We start from the raw sequence: 21919 nt of genomic DNA, 5'->3' as shown, positions 1-21919 counted from the left end.
CTCATTCTCTCTCTTATGACATTTCCAAAATAACAACCGAGTGGTGTTTTTTTGCTGGTGTTTAGTCTTTCATGCCCCCCAAAACATTTTTGTTGTTGTTGCTCAAGTTGGGGGCGAAATAATCAGCTGTGGGCCGGCAGTTTGGGAAACCTGCCTTACGCTCTACTTGCAACCTACACTTACACTCATATAATATTCATTACTAAAGTTGTAGGAAGGCCCTTGGGTTGAATTGGGCACAGCAGTAACGTACAACCTTGAGAGGAAAAAACACACACACATTTCCAGTTGAATATCATGAAGTTCTCAGACAGCCAGTCCATTTCAGAAGCAGTTTTGTCATCTCCATAATCTTTCATTAAGCTGTGGTCTAGGGCTGTGACTATAATTGAATAAATAACCGTGAAGTCCATCATAAATATAAAATAACGTTCAAAATCATTTTAAATAGGTCTACGTTCATTTAAAAATGTTTTTAACTTTATATTCATGTAGATAAACTTTACCTAATAGAGGGAGTGTTTACTAATGATTATAAGCTAATGTTTTTGCTAACTTAGTCTGTCTGTTAAAGTGTTCACGTCTCCTCTACAGCAGCTTCTCCGCTAGGTGCTAGATACACGGGGGTGTGCAGCATTATAGGCTATGGCATTTCAGTAAAAGCAATTTTTTCTGTCGACTTTCTTTTATACAATGCACATTTTCATTGCTTCCTAGTAAATAAATCAGTCTTTTAAAAAGGGTTGCATGTGTGTGACTTCATGAATTATTCAACAGCGGTTGACAAGGTTGTTCTACTTCTGAGGCCTATAATGTGCTAATGTTGTGTCAAATGGACAATGCTCCAATCACCTCCAACCTGACATGGTATCATTTGATGTGAAATATTTTCTTAAGTTATTGACTGATCAGGCCCAGTCCTGGCCGACATGCCGCCCTCCTATCCCCACAAAGTAGAATAGTAGCCTCGGCTATACAGTGTCGGCCCACAATGCACAATAATGAATGCCCATGTGGTATCCTACCATTTGTAATACCGGTCGTTATTCCCTGGCATTTGGTTACACATGTATCTGTTAATGCATTTATTGGAAATGTTGTTTGCAGAGTTCACAACCTACTACACTTGTGAGAAACAAGATTTGGTTTATTTCATGGCATCGTTTACGCGCTCCATGTGACCAATGAGCAGGTCTGCTTTCTTCTCTGTCCTGTTAATGTTGACGGAGTGTGCGCACGTGCCTGAGCACTCACAGAAGTATCTGGCCTGCTTCTGGCAAATATGATATGTTGGAATGTGTAATTGTTTTTCTTTACCTTTTAGTAAGTCGAAAGTAATTTTTTATTTTTTTGTGAACATTTTTTAATACGTACATTCAACTTATAATAATTCCTCACAGTATTTGAAGAAATCTTTCCAACACACTCCGCCTTGATAATCAACGTCGCTGATAAATAGGCTATGGACATGTATTTGTTTCTATTTTAATGATGGTCAATTTCATCTTCATTCTATAGCATAGCTGTCCCCTTCATACTTTCCTTGTCAATTCATTACCGAATAGGCCACTTTCGGAAAGCCTAAAGTAGGAAAGGACAAATATTCGCTCTTGTCTGACGTCCGCTGGTGGCTTTGCTGATTCTATCAGCCTGTATGTACATTCAAACTATCCTGAAGGAGCCTGTCTGGACTCCATCTCTTTAATTATAATCAAACACTGCTGTCATGATTTAATGTAGTAAAATATTTGTTACCAACGCTCTGGATAACATAAACAAACAGCCTAACCAGGTCTGCTAGGGTGAGTAAAATGTTCAGAGTGAAGCGTTCTCTGAACACGCTCAGTTTACGAGCACACTCTGAGCACTCCAGATTAAAAACATACCCGTAGTAGAAACCAGCCTTTAGTCTTGAAATCTTTGGTTGTTTAGTACATGGCCTTACATTTGAATCCTTAGAGCTGGGTGTGGCTAAAGTTTAAAAGGGTCTGAACATTGCTGAATGTGTGTAGACAAAAGTCTCGTAGATTCAAGGGCCATTTTCTCAAAAATGAGCTTACAAGTTTATCAACTTTCAAAGCAGAATTACAAGCTCTGAGTCTATACTTTTATCCACTGTAAAAAAACAACGCAATTTCAAATTTTGTTATGTAAGATTGAGCTGGTTGGTCACATGCCACCGCCATCGAATGACCACAGCAACTGGGTTTGTGAAGTTATGCAAATATTTCAGGAAAAGTGGGGGAGAACACATTGGACTACGTTTAAATGGTTTTGTGTGTCACAATAGGATCTATATTAAATTGTTTATGCAAAAAAACAAAAGACAATGTGTGCATGTATGACAATACATTGTTGAATGTGAATTACTCAACCCCAGAGCGGTGGACAATAACAGATCCTTGTCTGTCTATTCCCACTTATTGAATTGTTTGGTTTCCAGTGAGGGAGAGGAAAGGAAGGGTCCCTGCATAGTGCCTTCTCTCTTTCCCCCTCTTCGTAACCCCTCCTCCCCCTTGCCCCCTGGGCAATTCACAATATATATCTACATTTAAAAATAAAAAAATAAAATTTCTCCTAAGGTGTTGCACAATTTCTACGGTTAATGCACTGCATTTCAAACAGTCAGGAATAATTAATGAATTCAGGGCTTGTAAAATCATACCCAAGCTAAATATAAGTTTTCTACAACCATAAGACCCACTAATAATAGTTGTATTTTTTATCTAAGTAGTATAACCCAGGAGTGTCTGTCTGCTGACATTGCTTCCAGAGGCAGTTTGGAACATGGTAGTAAGTGTTGCAACTGAGGACAAGACTATTTTAACGTGCTACACGCTTCAGCACTCTGTGGTCCCTTTCTGTGAGGTTGTGTAGCCTACCACTTCGCGGCTGAGCTGTTGTTGCTCCTAGGCGTTTCCTCTTCAGAAGAACAGCACTTACAGTTGACCGGGGCAGCTCTAGCAGGGCAGACATTTTTACAAACGGACTTGTTGGAAAAATAGCATCCTATGACGGTGCCATGTTGAAAGTCACTGCGCTCTTCAGTAAGACAATTCTACTGCCAATGTTTTGTCTATGCATGGTGATTTTATACACCTGCCAGCAACGGGTGTGGCTGAAGTAGCAGAATCCACTAATTTTTAATGTGTCCTCATAATTTTGTTTATATAGTGTACTTCCATACCTTTGACGGGAACTGGACGACCTTAAAGCGAGTCATCAGACAATTCTTGTGAGGCCTGTGGGTATTCCTAGAGCAAAACAACCGACGTGTTTGTGAGTCTCACCTTTACACAGAGTGGTGTATTCATTTTGTAACCCGACTGTTTGGACACTACAGACAATTTTGTGAGAAGTGGTTTTCTGGATGTCTCATGGTTTAAACACAGCTCTAGCTCTGTCACCTTTCACCGCAGATGCAGAAGTGTTACATAAAATAAATAGAGCTTAAACTGATGGATTTTCAGGTGACTTACAAAAAATCTAATTCAATTTCCGCGTGGGCATTGACCATAGGGGTAACCTACTTGTTTAGCAATAATCACTTATTTGGCTTTCAAGTCTATCTGAAAATGCTGTTTTTGTTACAAATTTAACCAGAACCATACACAATGCACATCTAGTAATAATAACCAAATGAACACGTCTCATAAACAATCCCACGTGCTAGTGAATAGACAACTAGTCTTCACATTTAAGTCTTACCATCTTGGATCTGTGTGCTTGCTAACATGACAGAACAGTTAATGTAATGAATACACCCTGCTGTCCATCTCCAACACAGCCTGTTCACTTTAAGATGTTGAAATCAAATGTCCTTCCTGGATAAGATGCTTATTTCTCAGAATGAGAACGAGTTGTCAATTCCTGATAATGTGTCTTATGCTCATTGCACATATATTAAACGCAGACGAGAAATCTGGCACAAATGTTGCCAGCAATACGTGGTACTGCAATGCAGCGCACGAGAAACTGAGTTCATTTTCCACCGTGTTCATTGATACTTCCATTTTTAGTAGGGTCTGCTCTGTTCTAAATGTTGGAAGTTGAGACATAAAAAGGGTATAAGTAGAAAGTTTAAGTTCTCTATTACAGTAAAATAATGTATTTTTTTTGGTGTCCATATGAACAATTCTGTTGGACCAAACCAAAAAGACAAACACTCATAAAAGTGAGACTTGATTATTCTGTGCGATACAGGCATATGGAACATCGAGCTTAAACATGGCTTTGAATTAATTCCATATCGCCCAGCCCTCCCTACAGCTCCCACGGCTCTGTGTTCAGACTATTCCTTTGTTTGACTGCTGTATTACTGCTCTGTGTACAGTATGTCTGGTCCTGGGCCCCAAGGGTAGACAACAGAATAGAGTAGTGACGTGTGTTCTTGTATACAATTTAGTGCCCTTCCCTATGTGTGAGTTTCAGACCATGGGGTCTGGAGAATATAGTAGTAGATCATAGGGCATGTGGTGCTGTATACTATATTTGGGGCACTCCATTTGTGTGTCAGTCTATTGGTGAAGAAATGAATGGTCCACATAGTGTCCCATTTCATGGCTCCCATGGGACAGGGTCCCCCCTTCTCTTGCTCTCTCGTTCTCCCCCTCTCAGTCCAGGGACAGACAAGACTGCTGATGGGGATCAGTCCAGGGACAGACAAGACTGCTGAGGATCACTGAGCAGCTAGATTAATAAACATCCTCACCAGGGACTTTTCTCTAAGGCTGTAGTGCCACTAGAAAATCAGTGTTTTGTTTGCATACACTTGGCTTGCACATGTTATTGGCAATCTAGCGAAATGCTTGTGCTTCTAGTTCTGACAGTGCAGCAATATCTAGTAATAACAAGTTAAATCAATCAGCACAACCAGAATTTGTTTTAGGGGTATCAAAGATGTCCACCCTAGCACTGTGTTATTCACCTTGACTGGGTAGCATTCAACTGACTGTCTAGAGTGAAATTAATCTATTAAATATTATTAATATCCGTTTTGTACTAGTAATAATAAGCACTCAGTGACTATGCTCGCTACCTTGAAGTTAACATCACACAAGAACTTGAATTTGTCTTGGGTGTTAATTTGTGTTTTGGATAAGCATAAATGTATGTGGACATGTGCTAGAATGAGTGAATAACTATTAGCGTTCATTCACCAGCTGAAATGAACACCTGGGTGCTTTTTGGTTAAACTTAGTATATAAATAGGCTGTAAAATCATATTTTTTTGCATACGGGTAGACCTACCTAGTTATGCAGCTATAGATCAACAGTCTAAGGCAGTTTCTGAGATGGGCAGGCTGTTAAGCTACTACAGTTGTTCCGCCCTCTTTACATGTCAAGGTAGGCTAGATTTTTCCCAGGGTGGTGGTTTAGTGTCAGTTCCATCAGGGCTGCTGTTTGATGGCCTTGGGGTGCAGTTGTCTGTCTTTTGGACTCTCCTTTCTACCAAGGCTGATTGATCTTGCCTGTATGAATGAAATATGTTTATTCAGCTTCATAGCTGGCATGTACAGTGTAGTATACAGTAGCTGTCTGAACACTTATTGTTGGCCTGTCTTCAGAACCCCTCTCGGTTTTAATACCTAATGGCTTGCTCCACTACTGGCACAAGGTGATGGCGTGGGTTGTCATGTTCAACTGCCAGTCAAGACGCCCAGATTTGGAAAGCTTTGTGCGTTGTAAAAGGTCTTTGTGTGTTGTTAGTGACCTCTCCCTCCTCTGCTGAGACTTCTTCTTTGAGAACGTATTGCAGCTTGGGAAAGGGAAAAGGAAAGGGGGATACCTAGTCAGTTATACAACTGAGATGTACCTCTGAATCAGAGAGGTGTCGGGGGCTGCCTTAATCGACATCCACGTCTTCGGCGCCCAGGGAACAGTGGGTTAACTGCCTTGCTCAGGGGCAGAAGGACAGATTTTTACCTTGTCAGCTTGGATCCAGCAACCTGTTGGTTACTGGCTCAATGCTCTAACCACTCGGCTACCTGCTGCTTGCCTGTTCATTGATGCATTTCTCACAGGGCTTTGTGCCAGAAAAGAGACATATTGACCAAGTCTTTTGCTTGGGCTCTCTCTGTTACTGTCAGTTTAAAAAAACAACAACTACATGACCAAAAGTTTGGGGACACATGCTCCCTTGCTGTTATAATAGCCTCCACTCTTGTGGGAAGGTGTTCCACTAGATGCTGGCACATTGCTGTGGTGGGGACTTGCTTCCATTCAGCCACGATTTTGGGCGATTAAGCCTGGCTCGTAGTCGGCGTTCCAATTCATCCCAATGGGGTCAGGGCTCTGTGCAGGCGAGTCAAGTTCTTCCACACCGATCTCACACCGCTCTCATAAACCATTTCTGTATGGACCTCAAAACGGCTCCACACCATTAATCCTACTCCACCAAACTTTACAGTTGGCACTATGCATTGGGGCAGGTAGTGTTCTCCTGGCATCCGCCAAACCCAGAATCATTTGTCGGACTGCCAGATGGTGAAGCGTAATTCATCACTCCAGAGAATGCGTTTCCACTGCTCCGGATTCCAATGGAGGTGAGCTTTACACCACTCCAGCTCGTCGCTTGGCATTGCGGATGGTGATCTTAGGCTTGTGTGCGGCTGCTCTGCCATGGAACCCATTTCATGACGCTCCCGATGACGTTGCTTCTAGAGGCAGTTTGGAACTTGGTAGTGAGTGTTGCAACCGAGGACAGACAATCTTTACGTGCTTCAGTACTAGGCGTTCTCGCTCAGTGAGCTTGTATGGCCTACCATTTCGCAGCTGAGCCGTTGTTGCTTCTAGACTTCTCCACTTCACAATAACAGCACTTACAGTTGACCGGGGCAGTCCTAGCAGGGCATAAATTTGACTGACTTTTTGAAAAGGTGTCATTCTAGGACAGGGCCACGTTGAAAGTCACTGAGCTCTTCAGTACTGGCCATTCTACTGCCAATGTTTGTCTATGGAGATTGCATGGCTGTGTGCTCGATTTTATACACCAGTCAGCAGCGGGTGTGGCTGAAATAGTTCAGCCACACCACAAGTTGTGTCCACATACCTTTATATGTATATTGTATTTGTTTTTTCCTCTCAATTGGCTGAAGTGTTGATGTCGGTAATTTGACCTCCAGAGTCTTAATTTGACCGAGACTCGGCAAAAACGGCTAAATTCACATAATTTCAAATACTTATTATTGTATTATTATTGTTGAAGATATTTAATAAATAGGTCTTTATTCATTATAATACTGTTCTTGTCCCAGTTAATAAATGTTGATTATGCACGTTATTTATTTGAATAACATGTCAGCCAACAAGTAAATGAAGTTGCTAGATCTTTGCTAATTGATCTTTGGAAAGGAAGCACCTTCACTGGTAGAACTGAATAAAAATGGAGGCCTGAGGATGAGAGAGAATTGGCTTTAATCAGGCTGGTAGGACCCAGCCTCCTTCGCCAACTATATCCAGCAAGACCTACTTGAGTCCAGCCTAGTCATAGACCTTCACTCATTACTGATTTAAAATCCATGTATTTGAGTATTTCATTTTTCAGACTTGTTTTTACTTTAAAATATGTATACATTTCACAATTAAACTGTGTTGCTATCATTCAATTATTGCCCTATTTATTATTTCATCCTTTATTCAAATTTGACACATTTTTAAAAATGTATTTGTCTGCAGAACTTCAGTATAGCAAATTATCTTTCCTTTACACAAAGGTGCACCTTTATGCCCTTTGTAGAGTAAAATTAATACAATTTAAATTAAATGCATAATTACAATTGCCTTTATATATTGTCTGTTATATTTATTTGTGATGTATTGTACCTTGTTCCATTAGTCTCTATACTTAAAGAATCTATTGGATTGATAAAAATGTATTTTAAATTCTGGCTAAAACTATTTTTTTTTGTAGGGGAGAAAATAGTTGTGAATACTTATTTTGAATATAGAATCCGACAGAAAGAGCTCCATTAACAGTAAACTAACAGCAGAGCTGAAGTTAATTTAGCAGTAACATATTTTGAATCTAATTTATACTTCAAAATAATCTATGCTCTCCTAAACGAAAAGAAAGCTAGTGTCATGTTTTACAACTAAATGGATGCAAGTCCAGCCAATAACATTTATAACCACCGTCCATAGTCAAGACGTAGATGCTGAGTGAGCCATGGTCTCTTCAGATAGAACAGCATTCAATAGACTACAGTAGTTAAAAAAGAGTCTAGCACTGGGGTCAGTATTGAGTTGGATGTTGGGTTATTGATTAGCTACACCAGTTACTTCAGCCTAATTACCCGAAGAGTGGTGGATGGATTGATTGTAAATAGTGAGAAGTCTGGAACCAAAAGGTCAGACTACGCATGTCAATATTACTAGAGCAACACTTGAATGCATTAGGTTACTTAACTTGTTACTTAAAATAATATCATGTTGCTCCAGGGATATTGGCAGTGTTTAATAGCTTAGTTTTTGGACTGCATTCAACAGAAGAAGGATTCAGAAATATATAAAAAAAAATACATACTATAGACTGTAAAAAATGCTTTCTCTATTTAAATTACGAAACACACAGTGGAAAATAGATGGAGCAAGATAGGTGATATAAAATATGCTCTTGTGATATGCTAAAGTGGGGCGGCAGCGTAGCCTAGTGGTTAGAGCGTTGGACTAGTAACCGGAAGGTTGCGAGTTCAAACCCCCGAGCTGACAAGGTCTGTCGTCCTGAACAGGCAGTTAACCCACTGTTCCCAGGCCGTCATTGAAAATAAGAATATGTTCTTAACTGACTTGCCTGGTTAAATAAAGGTAAAAAAAAAAAAGTATATTTTAATTAAAACAACCTGCTCGTAACTTACCACATGTGTACAGTATATAATGATTTTTTAAAGATGTACTTTGTTGCAGTGTTTATATCATCTCAAGAACTTTAAAGCCCGGGAAATTCAGAAATGGTCTTGTGTATTTATTTATTTTATTCCAGGAAGGGCTATTTCGTTGTTGTTTTGGTCACGTAATTACTTCCTAGATGCATATATTGCTAATTGTTATGTGAGGAGTGACTATTGTTAAAACATTAATTAGAGACTGGGATGCAAACTGAAATAAACTTGTTTTTTAAGGGTATCTCATCTTTAATATTGCAGATTGTGGCTTCTATCAATGTCATTGTCTGCATCATTTCCAATCCCCAATATATATTTTTTGTAACATTTTATATTTTTACAAATATATTTTCCCCTTAACCTTTTAGATTTAATTTTGGAACCAAAGGTTTGGCTTTGGTCATAATAGCTGATGTGTGGTGAGCGTTCTGGAACAAAATGGCTGCTGTGCTTCACCCAGGTGGGTGCTGTTGCTACACATCATTGGTGGACGGGGTACGACTTCAGTTGAACCGTAACAATTTCAGTGGTCTGGTCACCCCTACTGTACATTTGATTGACTCATAACGAGTTTCATTTAATGTGCATTACAAACTGTGACAGACATTTTTTCCCTCCAGATATAGAAAGTACAATTGGTAGTCTTTCAGAGACCCATACGACCAAAAGATACAACCATAAAATGGCTCCAGGTTTTGGCAGCCAATGGCATGCTCTGCCATCTCTTCCCAGTAGCCAATCACAGAACGATGTATAATGATGCCTTTGTCTACAGCTTTCTACAGTACACAATGGAGCGCTCTGATTGGCTACTGTGAAGGGAAATGGGTGCATACCATTGGCTGATTTGACCATGGGGCAACGTTATGGTTGGGTTACTAGGGTAGGCAGTTTAACTGGGACACTGTTTCCATGTTCTCATGTAGCTCTCAGCTATAATAAGGGGTGTTTCAGTGTTCCACAAGGCTCATAAACACCCACTGGTCAAACTCATGCAGAGATGGGTAACTGAAGGCCACTGGATAAATGTTTTTTTGTGGGGAAAGTCAGTCGGAGTCTCAACTTACGGTTACGAGTTAAAATAGTATATTATTTTTAAATTTGGTTGTGTATCAGCATTTTATCTGTTATGTCAGTCAATTAGCCCATGTCAGCAATTTTTTTTTTAGATTGCTAAATTAGTTTAGCGGGCATCCCATCTCAACTTTTTATCATGGTCGCATTACTGGCCAGGGGTCCTCCATTGATTATGTTAGTCAGTCTCACGTAAATATCATATTAAAAACTGCAAACATTTCTCTACACACATTGGCAAAATGTTCAAAATTGCAGGACATTTTCTGTAGTTTTCCTCTTCCCGCCGAATGGCAAAATTAGTAGAATTGCATGAAATTAGCTGCGAAATATTCTCTCCACTCCATGGCAAAATGGGGAGAATTGCAGCAAACTTAACTTAAAACTTGATGGATGTGGGTACGCAGACCTGTGAGCAACTGCGGCCTTTAATGATGAGTCATTGTTTTTTTGTGGGCCCATCCCTAATCTAAAGAGTGGATGCTGTCCCTTCAAGTTGTTTTAATGTCATGTGAGCTAGTAGAGTGATACCTTTCTTGCAAGTTCTAAACCCAACAATGCAGTAATCAATAACCATGTAATACTAACAATAACAAGGTAGAACAAAAAACACAATAAATAAAAAGGTAAAAATAAACAATTATCATAAAATAGCAAAGTTGGGTCGGAGCTTGCAAAACTGTAGCCTCCCTTTACATTGTTCAGTGTAATTCAACAGTAGAACCAATACCCTTAACAATCCTCTGCTACTAGTGTAATAGTGCACAAGTGTTCTCCTTCCTTTTCAACATTTTATTCGGTATCGGCGTATTTGGTTGCGAAATGGTTAGATGTGCATATACTAATGTGGGTAACAGCAGAACCCATCAGCATCACCAGTACCTTCCCCGTCCTATTTTCCACTAGTGTTGTGAAATGGTATGGTGGTCTTTATGGAGCTCCATGGTCATATTGAATCTGACTCTCCTCCTCCACGCTCCCTGTCGACAGAGAGGATAAAGGAGACGCGGTGTGCTATTTCACGCTCCCAGATATAATGGGTTGTTCTAGGGGCCCACGGGGTGACGGTCGACCCACACAAATGCACCATAATTAGCTTTCCATCAGTCATTCAGGTGTCAGTCCTGCAAAACCTGTTTGCTGACAACCATGGTTCTCTTTCTCATTCGTTTTCTCTCCTTCCTTTCGACTGAGTCCGAGTGGTGGGGTAAATGGATACAGTGCGCTGTGCTAGATTAAAGGTGAGAGCCATGTTGGTCGCTGGGGACACACAATGCAAACTCCAATTACCACGTATTCACAGTGCCTGCGCCATTCCGCGCAGGCTGCACAGTAATCAGATGACTGTCCAACTGCGCCAAGCAGCACTGGAGCGCCGTGTAGACTAGGACAGGGCCGGAGAATGTTGAAGGCTGTTACTTTTTTGTAGAGAATTGTGTGTGTATGCGTTAGTTTACAACAGCAGGCAATATTATCACAAGTGGCTGTTTGACTCTATTTGCAATCTGTTATAGGGGGCCTTGAAGTTGACAACTACAACTCCTCTCGCTCTCTACTCATTACAGGAGGCTGAGGGTAATGTAGAGTTGATTTGATTTAGTTGTTCGCCCTAATGATGCCAAGGCTGTCTTTATGCCACAAGAATGGCCTATTTATTCATGCATTTCTTCCAATTCCAGCATTGCATTCAGTGTGGTTAATGGTCAGGAACAGGCCATTTCAGTCACTTAATTCCTTGCTGTGATACATCTGGATCCTCTGCTTAGAGGGTTTTCCACATGCAGCCACCGAACGGCTCCGTCTTGAATTGCTCTTATTTGTCATACGGCTTAATACTGTATAATTTAGTCTGCTGAATTAATTTGCCAGTGAGCTGCTAGTGTCAGTCGAGAAAGAAAAAGCTAAATGATGGAGTATTTCCAGCCAAACAGTGGGGCTAATGTCAGAGTAGGTTAATTGAATCCTGGGTGTTTGAGTCCGAGGTGGGCGTTTGGTAGGTAGACTGACTGAGTGTTCTATGATAACACAAACTAAACTGCTTTACTTTGTCACAGTGGATCCAATCGCTCATCTGATAAGTTGCGCATAAACCAGTAGACAGCATGCACGTGCACGCATGCAATTAAACAAGCGCGCACACCTCCCCTGTTTGATACAAATGATGAGTGTGGATAGTACAGTAGCAGCTCACTAGTCAATGACTAGACTGATCATGTGGCTGGGTGGGTGTGTCAGTGCAGAGTTCAGTTTAATTCACAGTACATGTCTGCGGAGCCGTGATGGTCCATTACAACAGACCGCTTTGCCGATTCCACTTTCTGAATTTGAGTGTAGCAAGAAGAGGAGACATTGCCGGAGCCTTGCAGAGATTTGGAAAAGTATGAAATGCTCTGTTGAAAGCTTTATACGGTCAACTGAAGTTTGTGACTTGATGTAGAAGTTTCCCTTAATATCTCTGGGATATGTGGGACTCTAGCGCCCCACCTGGCCAAAAGCCAGGGAAAATGCAGAGCGCCAAATTCAAATAAATTACTATAAAAATCAAACTTTCATTAAATCACACATGCAAGATAGTAAATGAAAGCTACACTTATTGTGAATCTAGCAAATGTGTCAGATTTCAAAAAGGCTTTTCGGCGAAAGCAAACAAAGCTATTATCTGAGGATAGCACAGCACCTCTGTAAACAAAGAGAAACCATATTTCAACCCTGCAGGTGCAACACAAAACGCAGAAATAAAAATATAATGCCTTATCTTACCTATTGGCACTCCGATATGTCCCATAAACATCACAAATTGTCCTTTTGTTCAATTAAGTGTGTCATTATATATCCAAAATGTCCATTTATTTGGCGCGTTTGATCCAGAAAAACACTGGTTCCAACTTACGTGACTACAAAATATCTCAAAAGTTACCTGTAAACTTTGCCAAAACATTTCAAACTACTTTTGTAATACAACTTTAGGTGTTTTGAAACGTAAATCATCGATAAAATTGGAGACGGGATGATCTGTATTCGATACAGAAGGAAAACAAACTGAAGCTAGCTTTCTGGTCACTCGCCTCCATCCAACAGTGCACTTCAAGTGGCCCTCGTTCAAGATGGCCGTACTTCTTCACTACACAAAGGAATAACATCAACCAATTTCTAAAGACTGTTGACATCCAGTGGAAGCCATAGAAACTGCAAGAAGGTCCCATAGAAATCTGGATTCCCAATGAAAAACAACCTCAAACAAAAAAATAAATCTGAGTGGTTTGTCCTCTGGGTTTCGCCTGCAAAATAAGTTCTGTTATACTCAGACATGATTCAAACAGTTCTAGAAACTTCAGTGTTTTCTATCCAAATCTACTAATAATAGGCATATCTTATCTTCTGGGGATGAGTAGCAGGCAGTTGAATTTGGGCATGCATTTCATCCGGACGTGAAAATACTGCCCCCTGTCACCAAGAAGTTAAACACATTACCCTAACCGCTAATAACTTTTTTTTACAAGAACAACTTAACTTTTACAATGATAAACAAATATCTGACCCAGTATCAGTTGTTGGGGTTAATTTTCATATACTCACAGGGTATGTCCATCTCAGATGTGACATGAAGGCCAGACAGACTTGTCTTTAGCCAGTAACAGTTGGACTGACCAGGGTCCCGCATATACACTTATGCTACAGCAGGCCTGAAATTTTGTGATTCTAGGCGCACGGCCATTTGGCTTTCAAGAGGTGCCCAGTCTGCCAGGGCACCAAGGTGATTAACTAAACACGAGGTATTCTTGTTAAAAATAAAACATGTATTTAAATGTACATAATTTGCCTACATGTCAAGTGCATATTGGCTAGTCTCATGTCCAAACGGATGTGCCTGAAAATGTTGCCAAACTTTGATACTTTTACTTACACACACAGGCTAAACACCAGTCATGTTTGACAAATATAATTGAAATGAATATTAGTCTAAAGGCTTGATGCTGTCATGCTCGAGGAACTGTTAGTTCCAATAGGAGAGAGAGGCCAGTGCCCGTTGTGCGCCTCAACATCACCACCTTGCAATCTGCGGGGGCTGTCAACATTTTAAAACTATTTAACCAAAAACATAATTGTTGAGAGCCGGGATGTTTTTGTCTTTTTATGAGGCATATCTTACTGTATTCCATCCATTGGAATGTTGAGGGGATTATTTTATAAACATTTCCTCATATGCCATTCAAGTCATTTTTCTCATGTTCTCAACTTCTTCTCGTTGTCCAGCAGCCAACGACACAATCCTAGTCATATTAACTTCCCATGCTCGTTGTTGCATCTTTAGATATTCCCTCTTTCTACATTTCCAAAGGATATTTTTGTGGTGAGCTTTGTAGAACAGTGTTTTCCCCTAATTGCATTTTGCAACATTTGTGCTGCGGCGTCGCATTGCTGCTCTTATAATGTGAAGAAATAGCCTAATAATTGATCAACATTTGAAGTGAAACATTCTGATCTACTGCATCAACCTCAGTGCTATTAAAAAACATCTTATTTTACGTGCAGTGGTTGTATTTATTTGGGATCTATCGTGTCAGTGTCATTTCTTTTTTCGCACAGAATGACAAGCTGACCAATAGAGTAGATCAACTTTTGTTATGGGGGGATAGTAGATATGCACTCGTGCGCTGTTGCATCCCTGATGTGTGTTCACTAGTAGCCTACTTTGGAGCTGCGATGCCTGTGAGAATAACCTGATCACGTGACTGACATTGGCTAATACGAATTGAGAGAGCCGTCTGAGTGAGAAGTGCTTCAGAGCAGGGCGATTGGCAGCCGGGAGAAGGACATTATAATTATTATATTCAGGCCAAAGGCACAACGGCCACTTTGGCCTTAAGGCATGTTTATTTTTTATTTTTTTAGGGGGCATTACAGCCACACTGAACAGGCCTGTGCTACAGTACTGTTGATGGTTTCCTGTTGAATACATATTACAGTAGTATAGATTGCCCTCTGTACACTGTTACATATTAGATGTTGGTCCCCTGCTGTCTGGTACACTCAGTAGCTCCTCATGGTGGCTCATTAAAACAATAAAGAAACAAGCTCTGACTCTCTCTCTACAGCAGGCCTAGTCCTTCCATTGACTAAACCATGTTCTCCTGTTGCCCAGTGATATTTATGAGACAAGTGTGTAGATGTATTTTTTCTTTTTTTCTGGCTTGGACAGTGTTTAGTTCAGCAAGGTTCAATGGGTTAACTTGTACCCAGGGTAGGATGCTGCTGGTAAAATGACTCATGGTGAGTTTTTTAAATATTTTTTAAATTTGACTTTTTATTTAACCAGGCAAGTCAGTTAAGAATAAATTCTTATTTTCAATGACGGCCTAGGAACAGTGGGTTAACTGCCTGTTCAGGGGCAGAACGACAGATTTGTACCTTGTCAGCTCGGGGATTCGAACTTGCAACCTTTCGGTTACTAGTCCAACGTTCTAACCACTAGGCTACCCTGCCGCCCCAATAATGCATTATTAATTCAAGTGTCTCTTGTTTTCAAAGCACATCTCTTTTAGTTGGTTGTTCCTTTAGTTGAATTCACAGAGTAAGTGAATTTACAAAATCCAACAGTAGTCAAGTGTTTTGTCTTTCATATTACCTTTATCAGCTGCATGCACTATGTATATTCTAATACCTTCTAGACTGTTCTGCTTAAAATCACTAACTCCTCAGTACACAACTGTAGAATTGCAGAGCTTGCTTATTTTATTATACATAGCCACACATTCCCTGCCTATAATACTGAATTGTTTACTACGAAACTGTATTTTCTCTTCTCTGCAATATAATGAAAGCTGTGGCCATAATGTTTTTATAATCTGCCCATTTCTATTGTCTCTCTATTTAATATTTTTTTGCAATGATATCTTTCTATGATCATATTTGTATAAAATAGTGAGAATACTTATTCTAAATCAGAACATGGCATTGTTTTGTTTCTTCTTTGTTCTACAGAGATGTTGAAGGAGTTGAACCAACAGCGCAGAGCGAAAGAGTTTACAGACCTGAAAATAATTGTTGAAGGCAAAGAGTTTGAAGTCCACCAAAATGTTCTAGCTTCCTGCAGCCTTTATTTCAAGGATCTGGTGAAAAGGTTTGCCTTCCCTTCCCCACCAGCTGTTGATCCATTCTGTTCTTTTTGTAGGGCGCATTTGTGTTGCTTTTTTCCCCTCCCCCCTTTCTCTGTTGCAGGTGTGTGAAGACTTTGGTTCCTATCACAGGGCCAGCAGCCACCCACTCCTTCTCCCACTCCAAATGAATGTATCACTAAAACCATTTGATGGAAAAGGTTACCCCATCTTAAGTCTTTACATTTTCCTCCCCATAGAGACAATTAACCATATTTACAGTTTGATGAGCAGAGAAAACGTTCCATGACTGGGGGGCTTTAACACATCTAAAAAACACATAAAAAAATTATAGCAAAGCAACAGTGTGTTATGTGGTATAGTAGGGAAGGGTTTTATCTCTAAGCTGTCTGTCTGCGGCGTTTCAAGACAACATCCTTTTATGTGCAAATGGCTGGGAGTTTACCGTTAGTCCATTGAAGTGATGGGGAAGCTTCAGAGTTGCAAGCGAAGGACAAAGCACAGACACATCTCTCACCACTATGCTTTACTCAACCATTACTTTCACAGGTTAACACCATTCCCTGTTAATGTATTAATTTGAAGTGGATCAAAGTATTTCTTCATTACTCTATCCCTCATATGTCTCTGGGTTGTTTTGGTTCTATATGGTGCTAGTATGTGTTTCTTGGTTGTTGTGTGTGTGTGAGAGTAGTGGTGTGTTTGTTTTCTTCATGCTGAGGCAAGGCCCTCTCTTAATGTCCTCACCCTGTCTTCAGATCCTTGCAGGTGCTTGTCGACAATGATTCAGACAGAGCCCCGGAATCAATGTTTTCTCGTCTCCTTGACATGTTTGTTTTCCTGTGCACTGCTCACAGACAGACAGAAAAGACAGACTAACTGAACAGATGGAAACTGTAGTGAGAGAGACTGTACATAACAATAGGAAGCTCTAGTCTAAAGTCTGAGGGCAGCTGCCTGCTAGTTGCCCTGCAGCTACGCTGTCTCCTGTGAGATCATCAGAGGTCGCAACGCTGCTTATCAGACAGAGGTGAGCCATCCATCTAGTGAGCCAGCCAGGAGATGCTTTGTGTGTCAATCACACCAGCATGCAACACACACACACACACACACACACACACACACACACACACACACACACACACACACACACACACACACACACACACACACACACACACACACACACACACACACACACACACACACGCACACACACACACACAGAATAGTGAACAGCAGCCCGTTCCCAACCTCACACAGGGTCCCCAGAAAGACGCATCAGGTTACGTTCATCTGCCTGCCTGCCTGCCTGGCTACACTCTGATTTTGTACTGGTTAAATGTGGCTGCCTGACAAAGCAAATTCTCATTAAGTGGATAAGTCATTGTAAAAGGACCATAATTTGTCATCAACGCAGGCCTTTCTCATCTAGATTAAATCAAACATAGAATTTTCTAATTTAACCGTACAGTTAGTGGAATATATTACATGTATATGTTATACTAATTAATGATAGTTTAAGTTGCATGATCGTCTAAGTATTAACCGTATAGGTTGTCAACCTTTTTGACAAAGTTCAAATAATTTATGATGGCATGTTTAGTAACTACCATTTTCTTTATAAGGCAAGTGACACCTCGCGGTTTTATTGCCGTGTTTACTGGAGAACACAACACTGAGATGCTGTTTTAACCCTGGCCGTCTGTGGGGTTGAGACGTGCTGTTTTAACCCTGGCCGTCTGTGGGGTTGAGACGTGCTGTTTTAACCCTGGCCGTCTGTGGGGTTGAGACGTGCTGTCAGGGGTGTCACTGGGTTGGTTGAAGCAGAGAGGGGGAGAGAGAGAAGAGCACATCCCAGCTGGTGGTCCTCTCATTGAGTTACAGCCTCTGTGCCATTCAGGTCACTCTCCAGAGAGTGTGGTATTATGCTGATGCCACACATGCCCTGCACCCCATCCAGATCTTTGAGGTTGAATGAGAGAGAGACACCATCTACGCTGTGCTGCCCACCAGCCCCACTGTGCAGAGGGGTGCAGGCCTATAACACTTGGGTGTTCTCTAGGCAGCCAGCCAGCCATTATTCAGAGTAGATGGAATATCAGAGGGTGAGCGAGTGAGAGTACATGTCGCTGCTTATTTATGCTGACCTTAAACACACAGACACGAAATTAGTCTCAGAATAGTGGAAAAGTAATGATGCACTAAAGTCATTTTCATTTATTAGGTTGTTTACTGTTAAGCAGTAGATTAGTAAATTAAAAAGCAATAAAGCACCATACTTTAGAAAATGGTTTAAAAATATATATGTGATTTAGTCGAATCATTTAATCAACAGTATGTGAGTGAGAAATAAGTTTTCTATGTCATACCTGAGCAATTTCCTTTTAAGTTTAAAAAAAATATATAGATTCATAATATTTAGAATGGTTTTGATATTTCATGTTATAAAAAGCTAATTGATCCTGTCAGGGAACTGATTATAAGTGAATTTAGATGAGTAGCAATGAATGATTATCACCAAATGATTAAACTTCAGATGTTAAAAATGTCTATCCAGTTTAACTGCTGATACCCGCAATCTCATTAATTTGATGTAAATCATAATTTTATTTTATTTTTTTATGCTGCATTTCCCACCCTATAAAGGAACTTTCACCTCCCTCTGTCTGAAGTACAAGTCTGCAGAGTTGATGTACTGACCCTGCTACCTCGAGGTAATACAGCTCCAAAATATGAACGTCTGGCACTCACCCACCAAAACCTATCACCCCCCTTTAAAGCAGTCTTCAAAGTCGGGGTCGATGGGGAAACTGTGGTGGAGTCTCAAATGTAAAAAACAACAACATTAAGAGCACAAATTATCATATGGGACAATATATACTGAACAAAAATATAAACGCAACAATTTTACCGAGTTACAGTGAATATAAGGAAATCATTTAATTGAAATAAATTCATTAGGCCCTTATCTATGGTTTTCACATGACTGGGCATATGCCCACCCACTTGGGAACCTGTCCCAGCCAATCAGAATGAGTTTTCCAATAAGATGGCTTTATTACAGACAGAAATACTCTTCAGTTTCATCAGCTGTCTGGGTGGCTGGTCTCAAACGATCCCGCAGGTGAAGAAGCCAGATGTGGAGGTTTTGGGCTGGCATGGTTGAGGCCAGTTGAAAGTACCGCCAAATTCTATAAAACATTGGAGGTGGCTTATGGTAGATAATTTAATGTTAATTTATCTGACAACAGCTCTGGTGGAAATTCTGCAGTCAGCATGCCAATTGCATGCTCCCTCAAATAAATCTGGGGAAAAATGGGATCCTAAGAAATTTGAGTGGAAAAAATGGGGTCCCTGCTGAAAAACTTTGAATTTCACTGCATTATAGGCTGCTGCTGTTCAGCCCAGAAAGACCTCCAGTAATTCAATTTTCCCCCTCTGAAGTTTCAATAAGTATGCTCTGTACACCCTTAAACTATGGGCACAATGCAACTGGTGCAGCTCGGTGGCAGGGCCTAATGTAAAAGCACACACACTCTGACACACCAGAGTTTTTTGTTCCATTTGTTGCCCTTTTTCTCTTCTGTTTTCATATGCTTCCGACTCACCCAGGCCAGAGTCTACCACTTTAAGAAGAGAGAGTGGAACTGAAACTTCTAGTCTTTGTCAACACGCTCTCTGGGTGGTAGAATCCTCCAGCTGAGATTCTAGTGAGCTCTTACTGTTCCCCTACTACTGTCCTGTGCCAGATAGACAGTATGCATTAGTCTACCCAGCAGGAAAAAACGAAATGCGTTGAAATAATGTAATTTCAACCAGTTCAAAAGCAGAATGGCTTCATTCTAACCAGCTTTGCCTGCTGGGTGCACTGTGTGCTGCTTTGAAACACCGTAAACCATATGGTCACAGCAGTGGATAGCGTAATCAATCCTAGAAATGTATGATGGCTCCTCAGATCAGCAGCTCAGTGTTGACCGGTCTGAACAAACCTACTTTCCTCCCCATCCTATGGCTCTATAGAAGCAGTGGCAATCATAATAGGCCCCCTATTAAAATTGTACATTTTATTCTCTCATATAGCAGCATTTACTCCCTCAATGTTTTGCTTTTAAGACCAAAAATAGCAGTGTCCCCAGCTCAGGATATGATTCTGAACCTCAGAGCCCACCGACTACTGGCTGTGACACTCTGGTAGTGCTTTTCCTCTGAGACTTCCTCCAGTGTTTTCATCAGGACTGTGGCACTGAAGACTTGTGAGCAGAATAAACAACCTCTGCATCATTCAAGACTGTTGAGTGTCTTCAAGTTCAGTTTGCCGCAGTTATGCAGGCCGAAAAGTACCCATGGCCTTGGCTTCAAGGCAGAGCAGGTCCACCGGAGCCATGACCCAGTGAGACACGGGTGCCGACCCGCATAGATGGAAACCGAAAAGTCTGAGCCTTTTGGGTAAAACACTGGGGTACACCAGTGTAACTACTGGGTCTCCTTGTGTGGCTTGAAGTCTCCAATACAAACAAACAAGCTAAACTAATAACATTGTCAAGCAAGCAGGCACTCTTATCTATGTTGAATCCATGTTTGATTGTTTTTTTTTCTTGATGATAGAATAGACAAACAAGTAACGTTTTGTTTTCTCCCAGAAAAGTATATATTTTGGATGAGCTTGGATTCCTCTGAGTACACAGTAAAATGTCTGCGGGAATCATCTGTCCAGCTGAAATTTAATTTTAGAGAACATGGTAAATGCGGTCCCTGTAAAATAGTACATTAACAGGACACATTAGAAATCCATTTATGACATCCCCTCTTTCTCCTCCCCTTTCTGACAGTCTATGCTGAATTAGACTCTCCACAGAAAACATATTGGTGCATTTTTCGTAAACCGATTCCTCTCTCAATTTCTCCTTATCGCTCTTTTTTTACTTCCCTCTCCCACTTTTACATAAAGCCAAGTCTGCAGTCAGATGCAGCAGTATAAACAACCACCACTTTGAGAGAAGCAGAAAGCGCATTCTATAACAAAAACAGTCAGACAAAACAAATTGCCACTTGATCTGATTCCCATTGACATGGTTGAGCATGCTGTTGTTTTCTTTCATTTGTCTTTTTTATTTCCCTTTTCTTACCCTCCGTTGCTTAACCCTGGACTGCACCCCTGATCTCCCCCTTTTTTCCAGTTTTAATACTGCCGCAGCGTAGGGCGGGAAAGTAATAACATAACAATACTATGTTTTTTTGCTTTGCAGGAGAAAAAAAAATGTTTTGATATATAACTGTCTTGGTCTTTCCAGCCTCACTATGTCCGTCCATGCAGAGACCGATCCCCACTGTCTTATCTATTTTTTGCGTTGCCCTTCTCCCCTTCTCTCACCTCCTAAGATGACTCAATGACCACTAATGTCTACTACGTTCATATACAGGATACTGGTGAATGTGGCAGCGAGCTGGGGGCAGAGGCTTTGGGTTTAGGTGTGGTGTTGATGGGGGGGGGGCGGGGAGGAATCTCTTATTTAAAAGTCCCAGGAACAGTCATGGAACATGGACCCCCCTCAAACCCCCTCTGAAGGATGGCTGCTGGTCCCTGTGGAAGAACCAACACTCTTCCACCCTCGCTCTCTCCCTCTTTCCTCTTCACTCTAACCATTCTGCCCATATGTCCGTCTGTGTGTCCGTCTGTCTGCATCTCGCATCAACCACTATGACTGAGTGTATGCTCTGTAAAGGCTTCTCTGAGTCTCTCACCAACCCAGTAGGAGACATTAACACTTGAAACAGACACAGCATTATGCAGTGTACCCAGCAGGAGAACACACCCCATCCATCTCAATCCTTGGTAGTTGTCAT

The 21919-nt window shown here is 40.9% G+C and overlaps 1 protein-coding gene across 1 annotated transcript in view; it reads left to right on the top strand.

The window, feature by feature from the left end:
• The window catches only part of LOC118387061 (kelch-like protein 29), a 435230-nt gene that overhangs the window by 331444 nt on the left and 81867 nt on the right, over window positions 1-21919 (top strand). Inside the window, exon 6 of the mRNA XM_052523942.1 lies at window positions 15939-16077. Coding sequence (XP_052379902.1) covers window positions 15939-16077 — 139 coding nt within the window. The remainder of the gene's footprint in view (window positions 1-15938; window positions 16078-21919) is intronic.

The sequence above is a fragment of the Oncorhynchus keta genome, chromosome 8, assembly GCF_023373465.1.
Source record: "Oncorhynchus keta strain PuntledgeMale-10-30-2019 chromosome 8, Oket_V2, whole genome shotgun sequence".
Lineage (NCBI taxonomy): Eukaryota > Metazoa > Chordata > Actinopteri > Salmoniformes > Salmonidae > Oncorhynchus > Oncorhynchus keta.
The sequence above is the reverse complement of the archived record's forward strand: the minus strand, read 5'-3'. Positions and strand labels throughout refer to the sequence as shown.